This window comes from Carassius carassius, chromosome 1 (assembly GCF_963082965.1).
Source record: "Carassius carassius chromosome 1, fCarCar2.1, whole genome shotgun sequence".
Taxonomy (NCBI): domain Eukaryota; kingdom Metazoa; phylum Chordata; class Actinopteri; order Cypriniformes; family Cyprinidae; genus Carassius; species Carassius carassius.
The window spans coordinates 35130123-35151728 of record NC_081755.1 but is presented as its reverse complement, the minus strand read 5'-3'; the positions used below and the strand labels follow the sequence as shown (position 1 = coordinate 35151728).

Sequence of the window (21606 nt, the reverse complement as noted above, 5' to 3'; positions counted from 1 at the left end):
GTCAAAACCCAAACAAACTTTATGATAATAAATGTCAGGATATTTATTTATTTATTTTTAAATAACCCCAAGAATGAGCTACTATTAACAGATTGTTAATGACTTCAGCCTCAAACTCCCAATTTGCTGCTTATTAATAGTTAGTAAGGTAGTTGTTAAGTTTGGGTATTGTGTTGGATTAGGGATGTAGGATGTGGTCATGCAGAATATGTGCTTTATAAGTACTAATAAACAGCCAGTATGTGAATAATAGGCATGCTGATAAGCAACTAGTTAATAGTGAAAAGTGGTCGCTATACCGAAGTGTTACTTAAATTATTAACACAACACTAAATAACTGGATCTTACACTGTCACTGTTTTGAAACCAGAGTCACAGACTCCCTAGACTCCCCTTGAGGTCCTCACACCACATTTTTAAGACTTTGTTCTGGTCAACACACACACACACAAACACAGGAACCAGACAAAACCACAGTTTTACATTGAATATCTGTATTACAAATAGAACATATTACATATTCTCTCATAAATACACCAATAAGTTATAACTTTAATGGTTTACCTAGTGTCTCATTCAGTATCTATGTGTTTGTGGCTTCTGAGACCTCGTATCTTTTATCCCTGGAGCTGACCTAGAAGTCATAAACTGTTCGGCTGGCAATTAAGCAGACACTCTGCACCTTTAAGCTCACGAAATTCTCCCTCTAAATCACCTCACCCCACGCTCCACAGTGTCAACTGATAAATGCCTTTTATTTCTCTTTTTGATAATTATCCGATCGATACGCAGCAGCTTAACTTTCTATGGAGCAAACGGGTCTCAGGCAGCATTATGGGATCGCAGCCACACGGTGAGTATAAAACGAAGGCTAGTGACACTAAGCCCAATCAAAACACTGCAACTATTCACCTCACAGAGACAGCACCGCTACACACACAGCACTAGAGAGGTTAGGATCTGTACAAGAGTAGGCAGAACAGATCAATCTGGCTCCGCTTATTCAGGAGAGAGAAGACTATCGATTTATGTGTATCTAATCTCAAAGTCATTTTCATTAGAGGTTTGCCCAGGGATCTTGGAGACACATGAATATGTTTACATACTTAAAAAAAAAAAAATGATGCAGGGGAAAAATTACAAGCCATTAATGTGTAGTGATAATAAATCTGAACATGCAAAACCTAATAACAGTATGCCTTTATCTTTTAAACGAATGAGAAGGTAGCTAAGAAATATGTTTTTTTTCTTCTTCAGAAAGTGCTTAGTTACATTATTTACACAAATCACATTGCTATATAAGACTGATCTAGACCAAGTGTTCGGAAATGCGAGTATGATTTTTCTATGATTGAAAACCAGAGTCTTTTCGCCTGACTGATAGATACATCCAAAAGTATTATGCCTAGAGGATAAACAAACTATTGCAATCATGCAAATTAAGCATTCGAAATCACAGGGATGCTGAAGTCCCTTGGAAAATGGCACATTGTGTTTTCTACAAGGTGCATAGATACAGTTATGTACTATTTGAATTCTGTATTGCAAGACGGCGTCAACTGCGTTTGATCTATCCGGCTGTTTCTAATCCTCATCCTCAAGGATACTGAAATATGAACTAGTAGCTTTAACAAATCTCCACTCTCCCCAAACCCAGTGATATGAATCCTTCCTGAAATACAGCGTTATGAATGATAATGACATTTTCACTTTGCAACCATCTTGACATTTTTTTTTTCTTTCTTGTTCCCTCTCCCTGAATGTCACAATAGTGTGGACACTTCTGCCAGGGATTCAGCACTTCACACAGGCTGCACAGGAGCGCCGGCTCAAGTCATGTGTGGGAGGTAATAATACTTTGGTATAATGGGTTTAAGCCAGTAAATTAAACATTAGCTCAGCTCAAATAGAGACCAAACGGGGAAAAATAATGAACCGCAAATAAATAATTGAAGGCGGCATTGTTGTTTTTCAAATTGCTCACTCGGGGTTAGTCGTGTTTGTTCCTCATTTGTTGCATAGGCCACGTTTACCACCGTATAAACACCCACCACTGAATGCAATCTCGTGAAGCTGGGGGGTTACAGGCTCTCCTGAAAGTGTGAAAGCCAGGAAGAGGGAAACCTTTGACTTGGGGTGAAACCTCTGGCCCCTTGGAAACATGTCCGAATACCTCACAGCTATATACTGAGGTGGTCCACCTGAGCCCTTTGGTAAATCCTGTTACAGTAATACGAGTGAGCTTCCACGACCCTGAGCATACATGTCACACACATACAGGCAGACAGAGAGATACACGACCAGCAGTCTCTAGTACGCTTGCTCGATTAACCCTGAGTGGGATTGACATACTCCGGGTTGGTGTAGGAGAACCCCAGGAACTCGTCCTGGTCCAGATTCATGATAAACAGCTTGTCAGTGGGCGTGAGCTCGATGGCCATTTTTGTGAACTCCCGGTCAAAGTTGCAAGTATCTCGGCTGTTTCGCTGGAAAAGAGAAAGAAGAGGGTGTTAGCTGTATTAAGAACAATACTTATAGCTTAAAGTGATCTTAAAGGGGTAGTCGACCCAAAAATACCAATTCTGTCATTATTTACTCGTCCGCATGTTGTTACAAACCTGTTTGATGCTGTTTTCTCTACTGAAACACAATATCAGGACATTTTTTAAGAATCTTAATGCAGCTTTTGCCATATGGACACATCTATCAAGCTCCAAAGACACCAAAAATGCAACATTAAAAAGTATCACTCATATCAGAAGTCAGCAACACCGAACATCATTGGTTTTCAGGTGTCTTCTAACAAAATGATGTTATGATGTCAGACGTCCAAGCTATTGTGTGACTTACGAATATTTGGATTATGAAAAAGGATATTTTTGGAGCGTGACAGCACAAGATAAAAATATATACACTACCGTTCAGTAAGATTTTTCTATGTTTTTGAAAGAAGTCTCTTATGCTTACCAAGGCTGTGTGTATTTGTACAAAAATACAGTATAAACTGTAACAATATTTCACATTATGATAATTTAAAATAACCGTCTTCTATTTATATAACCATTTTTTATTTATTCCTGTGATGTCAAAGCTAATTTTTCAGCATCATTACGCCAGTCTTCAGTGTCATATGATTCTTCAGATATCATTCTAATATACTGATTTACTGCTCAAAAAATTATTATCAATGTAAAACAAAATCAGTTGTGCTGCTTAATATTTTTTATACATTTAAAAAAAAAAAAGATACAAATGTTAATATATTAATATAAATATTTAAATAAATATATAAATATTTATAGACATACAGTATGCATGAAGAATAACAGCATATGGCTTTGGATTAACATGAGGCGAGTAAATAAAGACAGTATGTTAATTTTCGGCTAAAATGTCCCTTTAAAATCCACAATTATCCACATTAAATAAGAAGCTGATGAAAAGTAGACTCTAGGAAAAAGCCCGTCTGTGTTAAAGGCTGAAGAGGAATTATCTGCCACAGAAGAAGGGATTCCACTTCAGGAGAAGAAGCTATAACACGCAAGCACTTAAAAAGACGCCCAGGCCACTGATGAGACTCATATCTCACTGACAGTCTCCATCCAGAGCTTCTGTGGGAGACGGCTCACTGCATTGACACACTGCGCTACCGTTTCTTTTATGAGATGCTAAAGCGTATGTATGTCTGTCTCGGTCTCTCTCTGTGAGAGGAGTCTAAATGAAAGGGGCAGACGGTTTGTTAGGCCCACAGGCCTGTTCTTACTGGGAGAATTCCTCTCTGCTGCGCTACTCCTGCTGTGGCCTTGTGTGCCAGGACGCCTGAGGGAAGAGCCAGCCTGGCTCAGAGAACACACACACACACACACACACTGAGTGGGAGGATGGCGAGGGAAAGATACAGACTAAAAGAAGGAAAGAAAGGAGGTAAGGTGGGTCAGAGTTAGCTAGAAAGGGATGGCGGGAATGTGACAGAAGGTGTGGAAGAGATGGAGGGAAAACAACAGGGAAAAGGAGAGAGGACTGGGCCTTCTCTGGGGCTAGACATTGTTAATGCACTGCTTGGCAATGTAAATCCACCAAGGCAAAAGAAACGTTAGAGTGGGGTGAGGGGTTGCGCTCAATATGCTAAGCATCAGTGGAGCAAGAAAGCTTCGGCGACGCAAATACCTCGTACCAATACACAAATGTACACAAAGCGCTAAGCTATGTTGTCTTGTAGAAATGTGTTTGATATAGGGTGGTGGTATTTCTGAATGAACACCACTACATTGCAGTGTTCAATGAAGTCAATATGGAAGCCTGTTTCTGCCTCAGAGTAAAATAAATATATAAAAATATCTATTTTGACTATTTCACACATAACTCTGCCTTCGTATCTTGCAGTTGTGACTGCTTCTCATAACTGCAATGCTATATTTGACAGTCATAATTGGGACTCCGATTTTGTAACAATTGTTACCATTTCTCATAATTGTGCCTTCATGTCACACAATTGTGAATACTCCTTGTAATATCGACTTTATATCTCACAATTGTGAATGTTTCTCATAGTTGCAATTTACATCTCACTATTTTGTAAATTTCTCCAGATTGCACAAATGCTACTATTTCTGTGAATTTTGACTTTATCCACCTTTTCAACGCGGAAGTAAGCCGATTTCTGTTAATGTGTGAGACTTCTGGTTCATTAGCTGCTGTATGGATATAACGAGAAGAAGAATAACAACGTGTAGTAAAACTGTGTGCACTACAAACCAGTGTGTTCATAATTAAGATAATAAGAAACGCCAATTTGCAATATCAAGCAGTAAATCGAGCTCTTTTGTACAGCTAAAAATAGCTGGAAGCAAATGACACCAGAAGCCAGACCCATAAAATTTCCAAATGGCCTTGCCATTGGAAAAACAAGGTTGATGTCTCACAATTTTGGCTACTTCTAGTAATCTGACAGCTACAACTTTATTCGTAAGAATGGCAAGACCGATAGTATAATTGAGATATGCAATTAAAATGGATTTCTTTTTTACTCTGAGGAAGAAATGGGATTGCGCAAGTCAGCATGACTCTACTTACTCTCTTATTGCATGTTCCTGGTCAAACAATTCATCAGTGCACATTATTCTGAACCAAACTATTTTTTTGTTTCATAATCTTTAATCAAAATGCAATAACTTGCTCTTATTCTGAAAAGATGTTCCTTTTTTGCCAATGCTGCAGGCTATTTCAGAATTGTTTTCTTGTTGAACATCCAGTTGAAAATATGTCACATTCTGGAAGCAAAATTGCTTGCAAATGGTCAGTTCACACCGACTTTTAGACATTAAGAGAAGAACAGAGAATAATCATGGTGGCCCAGTATATATACGAGTGCTAATCCTGGTCAATGGTGGGCCTGAGGGAATTGTGGGAAGTGCAGAGTTGTTTTATGCAGCATAACGCTCGACATTAAAGAAAACATTCACTATGTTTTGAAGAGAATAAACCAACAACGGCAAGGCAGTGTTGTCTCTTTTTTGAACACAATGAACACAGCACCTTAAAATGACAAAGAACAGAGACAAGTCGCTTTCAGGTGAGCAAGACAGAGAGAGGGATGAGAGTGCCGTCAAAGCACAGCAAAAAGGTTTTACAAACAACCAAGATCACAGACGCAGAGAAGAAATATGACTCCAAATATTGGTATGCAGATCACATCACACAAGAGAAAACTGGGTGAGAGAAACAGTCCAGAAGAGCGTTTGAGACAGGAAGAAGATATATGATACAACAGAAGCACATTTCCTACCTTATGTCCATTTGCTGGTTCAAGCACATCACAGCACAGCGAAGCACACAAGCCACAACTCCAGAGTGAAGGCCACTAGATTACCTGGGCTCTCAAGAGCCAAACAATTCAGAGAAAAATGGCACTGGGCATTGGCATGGAAACCTCAGGACTGTAGGCCACGCAGACGTGATTCTGAATGACTAGTTTTAAAAATATAGTAATTATTCTGAGTTAATGGGTCTATAAATCTATCTACAGTAGCATGGATCCATGTATAAGTGTGATGCATCATAAGATACAGTGGGGTCCAAAAGTCTGACAGCCCACAAGCCTAGGATGCTAAATTTTATGTAACTCTAGAAATAAATAAAGTTTCAGAATTTTAAGAATGTAAACAAAAATATATGAATTAATAATCATTAATAAACAGTAAAATAATAAAAAATCTAATTATAATGAAAAATACAATTATTTAAATAAAAAAATCTAAATCCGGAAATAACAAAGTTTCAGAATTGCGAGTAAATAAATAAATAAGAATAAAATAAAAAAAATCTGGAAATAAAAGTTTCATAATTTTGAAACATAAGTGCATTATTAATATAACTAAAATATATAAAAATTACAATGCAATTTACAAATATATTAAATGAACACCACTAACAACAACAACAACAACAGAAAAACTATTTTAAGGTCATATATTCACATATATTCTTTAAAGCGTTAAAAGATAACGGTACAATTAGCATCAGTCATTTAGATCAGTCACCACATTCCACCACATTATTTTAGATTCCTAAACTGGCAACTGACCGTCGGAGGCATGTGGGCACAGGTGTAGCGCTGGGTACCAGGAACTGAAAAAATGTGTAAACCGTTAACATCAGAATGGATGTAACAGATCAAAGAGTGTAAAAAGAACATCCGACAAAATATTTGTCAACCTGAAGCATTGCTAAATGATAAATGACACTAATTAGAGATGAATGATGGTCCAAAATGGTCTCAGTTGACAGGAATATCCATGCTAGCTTGCCATGCTGATGCAGGCCAGTGCCATTCTGTGCTGATTAGACACAGGTCTGTTTGACAAGATGAGATTAACACGGGTGCACTGAGTAGCTCAGTTCACATAAACAGGCTATGATGCACGTGGACATATAAAACAGTGGTGGAAGACAGCGGACGTAGAGAATACCAGGATGAGACGTTTGTACTTCAGCAGAGCCCATCTGAATTTTTCATACAGATATATAACAGAGATAAGAGTTTGAGATGCATGCAGTACCAAAAGCCCCGAAGGGAACGATAATAAAAAAAGCTCTCAGGTAGGAGAGAGAGGACGAGAGACACCCTCCTTTAAATCCAAGGTGTTCTTTTGCAAGGCTTTAATTCCAATCGTGATTCTGTAATTTTGTGCGATACTAAGGCACAGAGCTTTCTATAAAGGAGCGGATTAGCGGCGAGCTGATGTCAGCGCAAGAAGAGAACAGCAGTATCAAACGCTGACCTGTTTTCAGCTGATAAGCCGCACACACTTCGTGCTAACCGACTCATTTAATTTGAGGCTGCGACATTCAGAATTAATTAACACTCTTGTGTGTAGCGCCAGACTCAACTGTGAACCGCATATATGTAAAAACAACAAGTTTGAAAGGTCTCTGAGACCCCCATAATGATTTTTATGGCCCAATTTTCACAATAAACGTTCGCAGCATGTCTAGTTTTCAACCACCCTTATGTATGTTCTTCCCATATGTCATTGGCTGAATGGTGGTGAAACAGGATGAAATGTTCTCATGTTAAGTGGCAGGCATGAAATATGCAGAGCTTAGCGCGGGCACGTGCTGTACACCGTCCAAGTTGGTTTTATACGGGCGATGCTCTGAGCAAAAATTGACAAGACTTCCTCTGCCAAGCAGTTCAGAAACACATATAAATAATGCTTTATGTGATCGAATAAAATGTCACATCAGGGTCTTACAATAGAAAACTGTTTTTTTGTGATTCCAGAGTTCATATAACAGGAATGCTTGGATTTCAAGGTTATATACACTCAAAACTACAATGAGGGAACAACACAAAACCAAACAAAGGCTTACTGATGTTTTATTTAAATGCATACTCGTGTTTTTTTTTTTTTTGTGGAAAATACTTTGGCACAAGAAAAGCATTGAGGATGTATGAAGCAAAGAAAAAAGAAAGGTCAAGAGCACTCCCTAAAACACTAGACTAATTTTCTGTAATTCATGCATAAAGCTTCTATGCACATTTTATGGTATAGAAAACACAAAAATCCCCCTTTTTTATTTATTTTTATCTACAATACTGACCACATAAGATTCATGACATTTAAGAACATTTGACACATTTTATTTGCTTATATTATTTTAAGACACTTAAAAAAAAATAACATCGAAGCCCTACACTGAACTGCTGTTATATGTTTTGGCAGAAATGACAAATGCACTTTTTTTTTTATTTTTATTTTTTTTACCAAAAGTGTCTTATCCTGCAAACCACAACATATCTGGAAACCTTCACCATTTTAGAGAGGTTATCCCTTCCCTGAAATCCTATGATGAAGATGTGATATGAAGCCCCAGTGGTTTCCAATAAAAGCCACTGGCCGCTAGTCAGCACGGATAACCGCTCAGGGAACTCTGATGTCTGAGAGGATCTGACCCGTTTCTGTGGATGTGTGGCTCTTGTGGCCTTTCCAGTTCCATTTAGTGATACGGTATCAGTTCCTCACAGGGACTTTTCTGCTGTTCCCACTGACATGAACAGTGTTCGTGTTTCTAGACCGACTGTCGTATCGGAGTCGTCAGCATGCTAGAATCTAGATTAGGACAAACCATATTAAAGCACTGACCAGCCCATTAACACAACAACAGATAGCTTCAACGGACCCCAATTGTCGCTTATGAGTAATTTTTACATGCTTGAAATGTTTTATTTCCAAAGCTATACTGCTAGTTGTGCTGCAAATTATTTGTCGTCTTTATATCCTGTTCTTCTATTTGCCTTTAAAACGCGATATTATGTTCCACACAAACATTGTGGTATTCTTTCAGGGTTTTCACTTAACAAGTTTCGGCATAATATAATGTGGCGGGTCTCTATTGACAAGTTTCAAGATTGAATCATTCAAGCGAAGTGAAGCTATATCAATGCGTCCCAACTATACTAATTTGCTCATACACAAGCTCTTCAATGAAATCCAGGGTATAATTCTGAGGTATTACCCATGGGTGACTACTCATCTCTTTGTAAACCCCAATGATGTTGAAAAATGCTACCTGATCGTACCCATTAAAAACATCCATATCTAACACAGTGGTCAGTAATAAATGGTTATTGATATTAGCACTTGTTCTCTCATCCGGTCTCAATCTGTAATTTCCTCAAGCAGGAGGTAGTTGATATTTAATGTGCCTGTCAAATACCTCTCGATAAAATCCGGCTGACCTTTAAGCAGAAGTCAAATGTTAAACAAAGAAGAGCCAACGGGAATCATCACAGGAGTCATGCTTCCTGCACATGGGTGAGTGTTTGCTGATGGTGTGAGATGATCAGGCAAAAAAATAAATAAAGCAGATCACTACCACAATCAGGCACATCCATTAAGCTCTACTGGCCCATAAATACACGAAAACAGGATACAGGCATCCCAAAAAAAAGTCAGATTTACTCATGCTTCCAAAAGAAAGAAAAACTTTGGTCAATTTCTGTTATCTACTTGTCTGTACAATGCAAGTCAGAGATTAAAGCAAGGCTAGGGTTCACTACAGAGCAAACTAACGACATACGAATCATAAAAGTTCGGGCAAAACAAAATCGTCATGCAAAAACTTTTTGAGTTTGCATTCTTTTTGAAACAGGCAAAATGGTTTGAGTATAAAATCAGTAGAATATCACCGTCACAGGCTGGATAAGGAGAGCGAGGCTAGCCATTGTGCATCTCATATGCGATTCATGCACCTTTAGTGCAAATGGCTGAATCTGAACACTGGCGGTGCCGAAACACACACACAGCTGAGGAAAGTTTAGAAGAGAGCTATGCAATACACACCACATTCAGGAAAGCTGTAGAGTACAAATAGTATAAAGACAGCCTTTAGATTCGAACGCTAATTCAGTATGGACACACTCAATGGGATGTCGTGAAAGGCTAATCTACGAATATCGAAGTTTCGCATGCATATGTATATAGATGGCTTAGTTTTTGTGCATGGCTGTTTATATACATACACATGCCTGTTTTATGGAGTGTATGATACATAAACGTAAGAAGGTTTGATGAAGAGGGGGTTTGATGGAGGGCTGGGTTAGTTTTAGGAGGTCGCCCTTAACTCTGGGCTTCCATGGCAGGGTATTCGGGGTTTATGAAGGAAAAGCCCTCGAACTCGTCTTGGTCGAGGTTCATGATGACCTCCTGGTCTGGAGGGGTGAGAACCGGTGGATGGCGGGTGAAAAAGCGGTCAAAGTTCTCTGCATCCCGGCCACACTGCAGGGGGGAGAGAAGAAGAAGAGAGGCATGTAATGGATGGGGGATGATGAACATGGTCAAGTAGAACGTAAAAGAGAACAAATAAAAGTATGAGAATGGATGTGAATGTAAGGGCTGTGACAGGTACTGTAGATTATTGAACAGCAGTTCTGGATACATGGATAAGCTGATGAATAGACCAGCATACTGTTTGTCCATAAAGCCTGCTGGGATAGCTTTGGGTGATTGTTTACACTCTTAAAAATAAAGGTTCCAAAAGGGAATTTTCATAGGGATTCCATAGAAGAACCTTTCTGAGTTACCCAAAGAACCATTTAGTGGATATTTCTTAAAGGGGTCATCGGATGCAAGATTCACTTTTGCATGTTGTGTGTACACAACCACCCTATAATGATAACAATCCATCCAGTGCTTTTATTTAAATCCTGATAAATGACAACCCCTTTCTCAAATTAAGCTGTTCTCAGATTTCTGGATGTGTGATGTCACACAGACCCAGTCCCCTCCGACAACTATAGATTGACACTAATGTTTCAGCATTGACCTGCCCTGAGTGAGCTGTGAACAGTCTGCCATTGTTTTGACACTGGAGCAGGGGTAGACAATAATGTCTCCTAAGCGATAGAGGTTTTTTGTTGTTGGATATAATAATGAATACAGCAGTCGTCATTTACTCATGACATTTGAGCCTCTAAAGATGTAGTGATTACTTTTATTTTTGAAGGGAATGTGCCCCCGATCTGCCTAAATGTGTCTATGTTCGCGCAAATCATTTGTGATCCAACTTCACCTACAGAAGAAGTGAGTATAAGCTTTATAAATCTTTGCAAATCTCTCAGAGAATGGCTTGTCATCCAACAGAAAAGAGGGATGGGTTGAGCAGAGCTAATTAGCATTTAAAGAGACATGCACTGAAACGACTTGCTGTGAACAGAGCTGTTTTTGACAAGGTAAAGGGGTTGTTTTACACTACTGAGACATTTTTTATCAAACTATGTTAAAGACTTTTCATTAAGACCCTAAAGAATAATACCAACTGCTTGAAAATGGGCATCTGATTACCCCTTTAAAAATCTATTTTTTCTTAGTTTAAAAAAACTGCTTTTGTGCAAATTGAAAGATTCCATAGATGTTTAAGGTAACTCAAGGGATCATAAGTGCCAATAAAGAAACCTTTATTTATAAGAGTATACTTCAAAAAAATTGAAGTCTGTCATGATTTACTCCCATTCATGTCATTTAAAAGCAATATATATTTTTTAATACCTAAAACATCAAAAAGCACCATAAAAGAAACAGAAACAGATGGTCCATACAGCTTAAAGTGCTATATTTGAAGCCATATGATCTCTAGAGAAACAGACCAAAATTTAACTCATTATTCACAGAAAATCTTGACTTCATTGAAAACACTTGAAAAGTAATGATGTCTGATTCATGTATAAATAATAATTTCAGTCAGATCTTTTATTTATTTTGAAGAAGATAGAGGAGAGAGTAGAAAACTGACAGGCTGACTGACTCAGAGATCTGTTTTCAGTGGTTAACAGCTCACTGGAGGGGAAGATTATCAGTGAATAATGACTTCAGTCTATTCATCAAGCAATCATACTGCATCCGAAGCCACATGAAAAATAGTGCATGAGTTGCATATTATTCATTTTATGGTGCTTTTGCATCTTTTTTTTCTTCAAAGCTTCAAGATTCAGTCCCCTTTCACTGTAAAAGAGCAACCAGAACATTATTCAAAATATCTTCTTATGCATTCCACAAAAAAGTCAAAAGTCAAAGTTTGGAACAACAAGATGAGTAAATGATAACAGAACCAATCTGGTCTATCTAATGAAGCACACTGACCAGCATTTTTTCACTGGTCCACCAGTTGCACCAATATGGGAATTCACATTAGCTCAAAACTGGTCTTTCCATCATGGCATTGGGTGTAACTTGGAAAAATATGAATTCATGAAGGCATGTGTGAGACCTTTACACTCATACTGATACAGAAATATGTTCCAGATGTCAATGGCGTGTTAGGGTGTCATTCATGATGCTTTTGAAAACAACAACAGTGAAAACAATAACAACAGAATTAATGCCACCACAAACACATACGTTTCAGTTCAAATGTCAGCTTTTGAAATTCCAATGTTCTATCGCGCTTCCAGTGACATTTAAATAGCTCGCTCATCATCATGGTAAAAAACAGGTAAGTCCACGCAAGCGAATCTGTAAATGTGGGTGAAGTCCTTTGTACTGTTCACACATGAGGACACCTTTACATGGAGAGCATTGATCAGTGGCAGTCCAGTACGATATCAAAACTCACCTTTTACTGCCCGTCATGCAATATTCATGAATAGGACAAAGTCAAACCCTCAGAATATTCCAAACCTGGCCAGTTCTCTACCTCTGGCCCATGATGAGGTATCTCTGCAACCTCTCCTTAGGCAAACAATACAGTTGGAGCAGCAACAATGAAAGAGGAAAAACTAGCAAGTGGTGAAAATGTTATGCATATTACTGTTCAACATATGAACTATTTTAAAACAACATACTGTAGCTGCATATTTTGTGATGTACCATGGGGTTATTAGTGGAGAATCAACACCAGCACTGTAGATCAGATATGATGCGTTCAAACATATAACATACTGCACAGGACAAAATCACAAGCTTTCCACTTCAAAGGAGTTCATCATTTGCACCAATCAGAGTGAAGACCTTGTGTAAGTCTACTGTATGTAGGGTTCTGCTTCTAATGAGCACAATGGGCAATCAACTTTGGGTTCATTCACTACAGCTCCTTTAAAATGAAAGAAATTTACTTGCACAAAACTGGTAACAATATACTATTTTTCCCCCATTTCCACATATTTTCAGCATTACAGCATTACATTTAGAGAACTTAAACATTTTTACAAAAAAGAAAAAGAAAATGAAATAATGGACCTATGCAACAGAAAGTTGTACAGGTGATTAATTCCACATGGTAGCACTTAAACTAATGTGAATAAATCATAATCTAGAATGAATTAATCCAGTACAGAGCGCTCATTTCTCACCTCAGTGTGTGACATAGACTACCGTTCAAATATTTGGGTCGGTACAATTTCTTTATGCTTTTAAAGAAGATCTTATCCTCACCCAGGCGGCATTTATTTGAACAAAAACCAGTACTCTTAGATTTTAAAATAAGTAAATAAATTAGATTTTGAAGTGTAACTTATTCATGTGATGACAAAGCTGAATTTCAGCAGTCATTACTGATTTGGTGCACTAGAAAAAAAAATTATTTTTATTAATTAGGTGAAAATAATAATACCTTTTGTCTTTCAGGATTCTTTGATGAATAGTAGGTTTAAAAGACAAGCATTTACTGCACTTGATATAGAAATACTTTGTAACATTATAAATGTCTTTCCTGCCACTTTTGATCAATTTAATGGATCCTTGCTGCTAAAAAAATATTAATTTCTTAAAAAAAATATACACACATGCGTTTATACATATTTTATAATGAAATTGCACAAAAAGGTTTATAATCCCTCACTGCATGATTTTAACTAAGGTTTACAGAAACATGTTAAATGATCACTTATCACATCCTTAAGACTACCTGAACTCTACAGTAGGTAAACAGAAGCATTAGTAAGACCGAACCCCTTTAAATAAACACTCCCTACGCCACTGGGCAGCCCAACAAAAGCTTGAGCCTTTAAAAGCCCCGTTTCATACACCATGAAATGACCTCATTTTCTTGACTGTACCATTAGCCCAGAATCCTTAGCGTGGACCTGGCAGCAAACACAATAGCTATAGATGTGCCTCTGCATTTTCAGCAAGAGGATTCTGACTACCATGTGAATGATTTACAACCAATACATCTTATATAAGACAGAGGTGCAATCAAAGCTCAGACTTTCTTGCCAAGTTTTCTCACTTCCTCTAGATACTAAACAGCCACACACACACACACACACACACACACACACACACACAGAGAGAGAGAGTGACAGACAGTGTGAGCACTGAGGCATAGCATCTGTGTGTGGGAACCATTAAATCACCCCGCGGAACATCTGTGTACCTCTGCATTCAGAAGCCCCTCTAATTTAAACTCAATTAATGGTCTTATGCAGCAGCCACCTGACCCCTGTCGCCCCGCCGCAGATGCATAGTATTTCCAAATGCGACTCATGGATCTGCTCGCTCGCTGCCATACATGCCGTATGCCACCTAGGCAAGTGAACCCACAGAGAGTCGAACGACCTGCATCTCATAGGCCCCTGAAAATTGAGGGAAAAGCTTTTTGGTGTCCTCTTAAGAATCACCTGTCCACAGTCATTAGCATCAGGGAGTCACATCCACTGTGAACAGCCCTTGCTATTAAAGACACACATGTGACAAGCGGCTTGTCTGAGGACCACTGTGCTAAACACTGTCCATTTACAACTCTCTCTATCTCTCACACATGCGTCCATCGCTCACTGACACAGACCTTTTCTCTCTGACACACACTCTACTTTTATTTGTGAGAAAAAGTGTTTTCCCTCTGCTCGCTCATATCTCTGAGTGACTGCTGCACATGGAGATGAAGGAGGGAATAAAAGGGTGAATAATATTCTTTAAAGCAAAAGCTACTGAGCATCACGCTCACACAGCCCATAGTTGTCATTTCTGCACTCCAACCTTCACTCTTGGCAAAGCATGTTCAAAAGACCATAGCTGGACCCCAGCGTGAGATGATCGAGTCCTGATGGCTCCACAAGACTTTACTTGCTTAAGCCATAAGATGCTTTTATCCATAATCATTTGGGTAAACCATGGTACATATATATATATATATATATATATATATATATATATATATATTAGGGGTGTAACGGTTCACAAAATTCATGGTTCGGTTCGATACAATACACTGGTGTCACGGTTCGGTTCGGTACGGTTCGGTACGTTTTAGATACAGCAAGAAGAAAAAATTGGCAGATAAATTTCCTTGATTTTTAAAAAATGTTTTATTTATTAAAACTAACAAAGTATGTTTTTCTTTTTTTTTACATTGAACAATGATGGAGCTATTCTTTACCCATCTTCTATGGTGTTTTCTTAGCAGCATAGTGTATAATACAAAAACAGCTCCTTATAAAAAAAAAATGAAAATGTTATATTAGTTATGAACAAATACAAAGATGTAACTTTTTATATGGAACTCTATAACTCTTTATATTGAGTGTGTTTTTACTCAATTGGTTCTCTATAGGGCTTATGTTTTTTGGAACAAAGCAGCAATTACGGTCTGTCTGAAATGGGCTCGTGAAGGAATATTGTAACGGGGCTCAATTACATTAAGCATGTTCTTAAAACCTAGGCGCTCGCTCACTCAGTACGTGCTGAAGGCTCGTTGCAAAACGGCTAATGCGTTTAACAGACCAGAAATAGAAGATCCTCCAATAACCAACAGGTCTGGTGTTTGGGTGCACTTTGGATTCCCTGTAAGCTATAATGGTGATGATAGAATGAATGGTAAATAGTAAGGTCTCATATCCGCGGCTATAACGTAAATGTAGCGTACCAATCACCGTGGTGATGTCTTTTGCCCTGTTTGAATCCGTTGGAAATGTCTGTCTAAATGCTGCGGGGATAGTTTGTTGCATTTATGTTTCTCCTTTTTTCCGTCTTTTCCCAGATACTGACACACTAAGGTGATGTCGGCGTAAATGAGTTGACATGTTTCAAGTATTCCCGCTGGTGTTTTTTTTTTTTTTTCTGTATTCCCGCTGGTGTACCCTAGACGCGACATATCGTTGTTTTTTTATCCACCACTCTCTTGCCATCACCATTATAGCTTACAGGGAATCCAAAGTGCACCCAAACACCAGACCTGTTGGTTATTGGAGGATCTTCTATTTCTTGTCTGTTAAACGCATTGGCCATTTTGCAACGAGCCTTCAGCGCGTACTGATTGAGCGAGCGCCTGACTGAGTAGCCTAACATAAACATATAAGTTGGTGTTTTTTTCTTCTTCGGGGGTGTCAGGGGCGTTGCCTGTTACGTCGTTTGGGTTATTGGGCTACCTTGTTGAACGCATATCATTATATTTCACAATTTTTTTTTTTTTCCAAATATAATTAATTAGTCCAACGAACCGTTCGGTCCATAATGCGTACCGCGGACCGAACCGAAAGCCTCGTACCGAACGGTTCAATACGAATACGCGTATCGTTACACCCCTAATATATATATATACAGTACAGACCAAAAGTTTGGACACACCTTCTCATTCAAAGAGTTTTCTTTATTTTCATGACTATGAAAGTTGTAGAGTCACACTGAAGGCATCAAGGGCTATTTGACTATTATCAGATGACCTGGCCTCCACAGTCACCAGACCTGAACCCAATCGAGATGGTTTGGGGTGAGCTGGACCGCAGACAGAAGGCAAAAGGGCCAACAAGTGCTAAGCATCTCTCGGGGAACTCCTTCAAGACTGTTGGAAGACCATTTCAGGTGACTACCTCTTGAAGCTCATCAAGAGAATGCCAAGAGTGTGCAAAGCAGGAATCAAAGCAAAAGGTGGCTACTTTGAAGAACCTAGAATATGACATATTTTCAGTTTTCACACTTTTTTGTTATGTATATAATTCCACATGTGTTAATTCATAGTTTTGATGCCTTCAGTGTGAATCTACAATTTTCATAGTCATGAAAATAAAGAAAACTCTTTGAATGAGCAGCATATATATTTTAAATAGAAATCTTTAACTTTATAAATGTCTTTGCTGTCACTTTTGATCAATTTATATTGTATTTTTTTAATAATTTATCCAAGTATTTTATTAATATTTGTGTGTGTGTACCTACTTAACCATAATTTGGGGACACATTTGTATGGAAAGGTGAACAAAACCTGACAATACAAAACAAACCTAAATATAAACTAAATCTAAATTATAATCGAAGTCATTTTAGAGTTATATTTTAATTGACAGAAAAAAAGTATTGTTTTATATGTAATATCTATCTAATTGTATCTAAATCAAATTTCTTACAGTTACATTCATAAAAGCTTCGGAATTTACAAATTGGATTAGGAATATTCTGCCCAAAATAACCATCTCAATTAGTGAAGATTATAAATAACCACTAACCTCACATCCTGGCATAATGACCTGGTACTGACCTGGTAGTTTTCTGTAGCTCGGCTACATTTGTCCTCATTCGCTTTCATTGTACAGAAAAGAACAGAGCTATATACTAACTACAGAACTTTTTAACCAGAAACACTTCCTTGGTGAAACAGCTTCACTGAAAGCCTGACCTTTTTACAGGTGATCATCAAAATCAACACTCAACAGCATTTCCCAGCACGGAAGCCTGCTGGTCTCAGCTGGACTTTCATAATGAATCTGTCACTCTCCTCACCTGGCTTTGATCCCTTTTCACCTCCACCCATCACTCCTTTGTTCCAGCATGAACAGAGCATGACGGACAGTGTGAGTAAATGAAAGGGTGAGGTTAAGGTGACCGTGTCCAATCTGCACCGACACAGAGAAGGTGCCGGGTGACATACATGAAGTGAGAGTGAGCGGTGCTGGCAGCAAAGATGCTGTCAGCGTTCAGAGATCCGCCCTCCTGTGGCTGGCACATGCGGGCCGCCGCTGCCAGTCTTGTACCACGCAGGCAACAACAGTCCATCTGCTGCAGATACAGCCAGGCGTTCCACCTAGAGCTGGCTGGCATCCCAAGCAACAAATCCTCAGTCACTTCTCACCTGCCACCAGATAATTCAACAGTACCAGCATAGAAATGAAGAGCTCCTTATGGCGGCCCTCCCCTTGTTCTGCTCCAAACTTGAGCTGTAAAGTCACTCTGACTGTTTTGAGGCCCTCTTCGCATCCCCTGGGTCCGATTCCCTAATCCACCTCAACGCAGTGATCCCTTGCCAGACACTACTGGCACGCTTAATTTCAGAGCCACAGGCTGTGATGTGTAGAGAAACCATACGTTTCCCAGCGGAGTGAGATCTGGGCGTGGAGGTGCTCAGCAGGAACGGGGCAGAATCTAGGGAACTGTCCTCAATGACCAGTCTGTCTTCGTCTCTTTAACTACAGGCTCTGGAACTTCAAACGCAGATAATAGCGTCGAAACAACACCTAGTGAGCTTCCTTATAAGGCGGCATTAAAAGTAAGCAATTATGAACACTACATACACATTGAATGCACACAAGAATCACATGGATCATTCATCTCACACTTGATAGAACACATATAGACAACATGAGGAACAATGTGACACTTTAATAGATATAAATACAACATTTTCTGGGTAAAATCATTTTTTATAATAAGCTTTTTCAGATACACATATCAGTCATAATCAAATATTAGTGATTCTTTTTTGATTCTTTTCATTTATTTACGGGGTATGTAATTGTGGCATTCATTTGCATTACATTTGCCATCATTCACTGATTTAAAGGTATAATGATAAATTATAGCAAACTCTTTTAGATAAGTAATTTTCCACCTTATTTATACCAACTCATTTGAAAGTGAATTTGTTTGAATGAATCAAACTTAATCACAAACAATTTCAGTTTCAGTTAGATCAAGGATTTATCAGTAATATTTTTAGTGGGGCACAACGATATTTTTACAAGGGCTCATAAAACGGTCTAGCAACTCCCCTGCAATGGCATGAAAACAAAGATACATATTGGCAATCATTTTCAGTGCATGCCTAATTTTCTAGGTTTGAAATAATTATATTTTAATAACTTGCAAATTCTGACATCCTGGATTTATTTCTCACTGTGTTTGTTGCAGTGCATTCTGGAATTGCCTTTGGCTCCTTAAAATGCTGCCCATGAATGCCTCTTACTGAGCTTTGGAACAGAGCTAATGTCTGCATGAATTTTTGGTCTCCACATGAGACAACACGAGTCTCATTCAGATCATAATTGCCTGAGTTTGTAAATCACAGTTATTTGAATGTCCATCAAGCATGCCGCCGGCGTCACGAAGAGGGTCTAAAATCAACTGTCTTTCTGCTCAGCTAATGACACCAGCACGCAAACATCCATCTGCTGCTACACAGGCAGCCAACACCACATGAACACTCCCAATCACACACACCTGAACAGTGATGTACCTCACTGCTGTTTCACAGTATAAGTAAGCCTGAAAACTGGGAACAGATTTAGAGAATTTCAGCATTACATCACTTGCTAACCAGTGGATGCTCTGCAGTGAATGGGTGCCGTCAGAAAAAGCTGCGAAAAACATCACAATAATCTACAAAGCCCCTTTCACACTGCACGTCACCTTCTGTGTGAAAGCAAACATGTCCCGGGATTGATTCTGGCATTGAACCCGGGTCGGAGACCTAGTAACATTGCCGGGTTCAATCCTGGAATGAGCTCTGTGTGAACAAAACCCAGATCTAATGCAGTGTCGAAGTGATGACGCACATTATCGCGCAACTCTTTTACCGGCTGTTTTGAAGGAAGATCAACGTTTGCAACAAAAAAATATGTGCAAACTGTAATGAAGCAGAGATCAGTTAGTTTCTCACTTTCCGCGCTGATGCCGAGATCGTTCGCTTGCTTCAGTGAAAGTATAACGTGCCTAACGTTTTCGACTCGTACATTACACGTCACGCCTTGATGTCACTTGTCGTTATGGGACCTTTACGGGTTGTGTGTGAAAGCACGCACATATCCCGGGTAATCACTGGCAGTGTGAAAGTGCAAAATCTAGCGACCCGGGAACAATTGCCGGAACACTTTACCCGTGTATTTGCCGGAATTGCAGTGTGAAAGGGGCTCAAGTAAGTCTAGTCCATTAATTAATGCCTTGTGAAGTGAAAGGCTGTGTGTCTGTACTAAACAAATCAATCATTAAGGTGTTTTAACTACAACCCGAATTCCGGAAAAGTTGGGACGTTTTTTAAATTTTAATAAAATGAAAACTAAAAGACTTTCAAATCACATGAGCCAATATTTTATTCACAATTGAACATAGATAACATAGCAAATGTTTAAACTGAGAAAGTTTACAATTTTATGCACAAAATGAGCTCATTTCAATTTTGATTTCTGCTACAGGTCTCAAAATAGTTGGGACGGGGCATGTTTACCATGGTGTAGCATCTCCTTTTCTTTTCAAAACAGTTTGAAGACGTCTGGGCATTGAGGCTATGAGTTGCTGGAGTTTTGCTGTTGGAATTTGGTCCCATTCTTGCCTTATACAGATTTCCAGCTGCTGAAGAGTTCGTGGTCGTCTTTGACGTATTTTTCGTTAAATGATGCGCCAAATGTTCTCTATAGGTGAAAGATCTGGACTGCAGGTAGGCCAGGTTAGCACCCGGACTCTTCTATGACGAAGCCATGCTGTTGTTATAGCTGCAGTATGTGGTTTTGCATTGTCCTGCTGAAATAAACAAGGCCTTCCCTGAAATAGACGTTGTTTGGAGGGAAGCATATGTTGCTCTAAAACCTTTATATACCTTTCAGCATTCACAGAGCCTTCCAAAACATGCAAGCTGCCCATACCGTATGCACTTATGCACCCCCATACCATCAGAGATGCTGGCTTTTGAACTGAACGCTGATAACATGCTGGAAGGTCTCCCTCCTCTTTAGCCCGGGGGACACGGCGTCCGTGATTTCCAACAAGAATGTCAAATTTGGACTCGTCTGACCATAAAACACTATTCCACTTTGAAATAGTCCATTTTAAATGAGCCTTGGCCCACAGGACACGACGGCGCTTCTGGACCATGTTCACATATGGCTTCCTTTTTGCATGATAGAGCTTTAGTTGGCATCTGCTGATGGCACGGCGGATTGTGTTTACCGACAGTGGTTTCTGAAAGTATTCCTGGGCCCATTTAGTAATGTCATTGACACAATCATGCCGATGAGTGATGCAGTGTCGTCTGAGAGCCCGAAGACCACGGGCATCCAATAAAGGTCTCCGGCCTTGTCCCTTACGCACAGAGATTTCTCCAGTTTCTTTGAATCTTTTGATGATGTTATGCACTGTAGATGATGAGATTTGCAAAGCCTTTGCAATTTGACGTTGAGGAACAAAGTTTTCCACAATTTTTTTACGCAGTCTTTCACAGATTGGAGAGCCTCTGCCCATCTTTACTTCTGAGAGACTCTGCTTCTCTAAGACAAAGCTTTTATAGCTAATCATGTTACAGACCTGATATCAATTAACTTAATTAATCACTAGATGTTCTCCCAGCTGAATCTTTTCAAAACTGCTTGCTTTTTTAGCCATTTGTTGCCCCCGTGCCAACTTTTTTGAG

General features: G+C 39.0%; 1 protein-coding gene across 2 annotated transcripts in view; it reads right to left on the bottom strand.

Moving 5' to 3' along the window:
- Positions 1-477: 477 nt before the first annotated feature.
- The window catches only part of LOC132147838 (protein kinase C beta type), a 128090-nt gene continuing 106961 nt past the window's right edge, over positions 478-21606 (bottom strand). Inside the window, exon 17 of one of the 2 annotated variants that reach the window (XM_059557112.1) lies at positions 478-2486. In XM_059557112.1, coding sequence (XP_059413095.1) covers positions 2328-2486 — 159 coding nt within the window. In that variant the 3' untranslated portion in view covers positions 478-2327. Of the gene's footprint in view, positions 2487-7872; positions 10281-21606 lie in introns of those variants that run through there. The other variant, XM_059557111.1, reaches the window with a different exon arrangement.